This window comes from Penaeus monodon, chromosome 11 (assembly GCF_015228065.2).
Source record: "Penaeus monodon isolate SGIC_2016 chromosome 11, NSTDA_Pmon_1, whole genome shotgun sequence".
NCBI lineage: Eukaryota > Metazoa > Arthropoda > Malacostraca > Decapoda > Penaeidae > Penaeus > Penaeus monodon.
In genome coordinates this window covers 966,667-969,166 of record NC_051396.1, presented here as the reverse complement: position 1 = coordinate 969,166, position 2,500 = coordinate 966,667, and the positions used below count along the sequence as shown (strand labels likewise).

General features: G+C 46.2%; 1 protein-coding gene across 1 annotated transcript in view; it reads left to right on the top strand.

Moving 5' to 3' along the window:
• The window catches only part of LOC119579100, a 23,783-nt gene that overhangs the window by 21,031 nt on the left and 252 nt on the right, over window positions 1-2,500 (top strand). Inside the window, exons 21-23 of the mRNA XM_037926838.1 lie at window positions 475-643; window positions 1,516-1,695; window positions 2,368-2,500. The exon at window positions 2,368-2,500 is cut by the window's right edge and continues 252 nt beyond it. Of these exons, the coding sequence (XP_037782766.1) occupies window positions 475-643; window positions 1,516-1,695; window positions 2,368-2,500 (482 nt within the window). The remainder of the gene's footprint in view (window positions 1-474; window positions 644-1,515; window positions 1,696-2,367) is intronic.

Sequence of the window (2,500 nt, the reverse complement as noted above, 5' to 3'; positions counted from 1 at the left end):
TGAAAAAATATTGTTATTTTTGTTGATAATGGCATTGGCTATGTTAGTACTCATACACCACTATCGGTCTCATTGTAATTATCATAACTTTCATTAGTTGCGTTTTTCATGATTGCAATGTTATCCTTATATTATTAAGTTCTCACCCAACAACTCTTTCAAGTACATGTCCAACTATTCATCTAAACTCACGTTCAGATACTATTTAGAGCTCGCATTAAAAAAAATATTCAAAGCTCACGCCCAACAGGTCTTTGACGCTCAAGGATATATTTTTTTCTTTACTGTATACGTTCTTATTAACTGACATCTAACGATGATTTTAAGCTTGTAGCCAGCTGTTAACTCAAACTCACTTTCAAATGTTCCTTTAAACTCACGTCAAACAGGGGATTAACCACAATGCTGTTGATGAAAACAAAATACATAGCAATGAACCCTCGCAAGAGTGAAATCTACCCCCTTTTGCCTCAGACTCGCGTACAAGAGGAGCTGGACGAGGTGTTCCAAGGCTCGGATCGGCCGCCGACCATGGCTGACCTGCGGGAGCTGAAGTACCTTGAGCTGTGCATGAAGGAGTCCCTCAGGGTCTTCCCTTCCGTCCCCGCGATCATCAGGGAGATCAAGGAGGAAATTCAGATTAGTAAGTGCTTCTGTAGGGTCTGTATTTGTATTTTGTGTGTGTGTGTGTCTTATCTTCTTCTTTTAACGGTAGGTTCATGTCTGAGCCGCCGTGGTCACAGCATGATACTTAATTGTAGTTTTCATGTTGTGATGCTCTTGGAGTGAGTACGTGGTGGGGTCCCCAGTTCCTTTCCACGGAGAGTGCCGGTGTTACCTTTCAGGTAATCATTCTCTCTATTTATCCGGGCTTGTGACCAGCACTTGACTTGGGCTGGCTTGGCCACCAAGTGGCTAGGTAGGCAATCAAGGTGAAGTTCCTTGCCCAAGGGAACAACGCGGTGGTCGGTGACTCGAACCCTCGAATTCAGATTGCCGTCGTGACAGTATTGAGTCCGACGCTCTAACCATTCGGCCACCGCGGCCTTGACGATCATGGGCTTTCCATGATTTTTTCTTAGCAATTTAGAGCGGTGGTTTGCCATTGCCTTCCGCCCGGTGTTTTTATCGAGTCACCATCTCTATTTACCCGGCATTGACTTGATCTGGCTTGGCCACCCAGTGGCTAGGCAGGCAATCGAGGTGAAGTTCCTTGCCCAAGGGAAACAACGCGCCGGCCGGTGACTCGAACCCTCGAACTCAGATTGCCGTCGTGACAGTCTTGAGTCCGACGCTCTAACCGTTCGGCCACCGCGGCCCCGTGTGTCTTATAGTAATACATTATAAACAGTTTTTGACTATTTTCTTTACGTTCATTTTCAATAGGATATGATTATTATCGTGTTACGCATCAGCCTAAATTCCGAGAATTCATTGCAGTGAATTTTATTTTTGTCCTAAAGCTTTGTTTTTCTTTGTCTTCGCCGTCCGCTGAAATCTTCGTCTTTGATTCAGACAACTACCGCATCCCGGCCGGCACGTCCATCGCAATCCACGTGTACCGGATCCACCGCGACCCGGAGCAGTTCCCGAACCCGGAGGTATTCGATCCGGACCGCTTCCTGCCCGAGAACTGCAACAAACGCCATCCCTACGCGTACATCCCCTTCAGCGCCGGACCCAGGAACTGCATTGGTGAGTCAGGCCGTATCAGTGGGTTGGTAGGACGCAGGAACTGTTTCACTGGGTCAGTAGGATACAGGTATGATTTAGTGAGGTCCAGGACTTCTAATAGTGAGTTGGTGGGATGCGGTGAGTCAACTGGATACAGGGACTATATCAGTTATAGGATGTCAGTGGCATCCAGAGCATATGCCAGTGATAAAGAGGAAGCCAGGCATTATATCAGTGAGGCAATAGAATCCAGGAATCGTATCGGTAGGTCTATGGGATACAGAGAATTTACCGATGAGTTTTTTGGGCCGAGGACTATAACAGTGAGTCATGTTGACCCAGGAACAGTATCCATAATTCAATAACACCTAGTATAGATGAGTCAGATACAGAAATTGTGTCTATAACTCAATAAGATCCAGGAACTGTATAAAAAAAGTCAACAGAAACTTGTACCTAAATTTAGCTCTCTATGATGTATGGTGCGTCTGCCACAAGTGCTTGAGTGAGAGCATTACAATGTCCGTGCTCGGCGGGTGGGGAGCACACGTGGGGCAGAAACTTCTTTGCCATCCAGTAACAAGGAATCATTAACAAGAAGACGAATAAAACAAAGAAAAAACGAGCACGACATAATATTACCCAATGATTCTCTTCATAAAAGAAATAACGCCAACCTCCTCCTCCTCGCAGGTCAGAAATTCGCGCAGTTGGAGATGAAGGTCGTCCTGAGTTCCATCCTGAGGAACTTCCGCGTGGAGAGTGACATTCCGTGGAAAGATATGAAGGTCCTCGGGGAACTCATCCTGCGTCCCAAGGAGGGGAA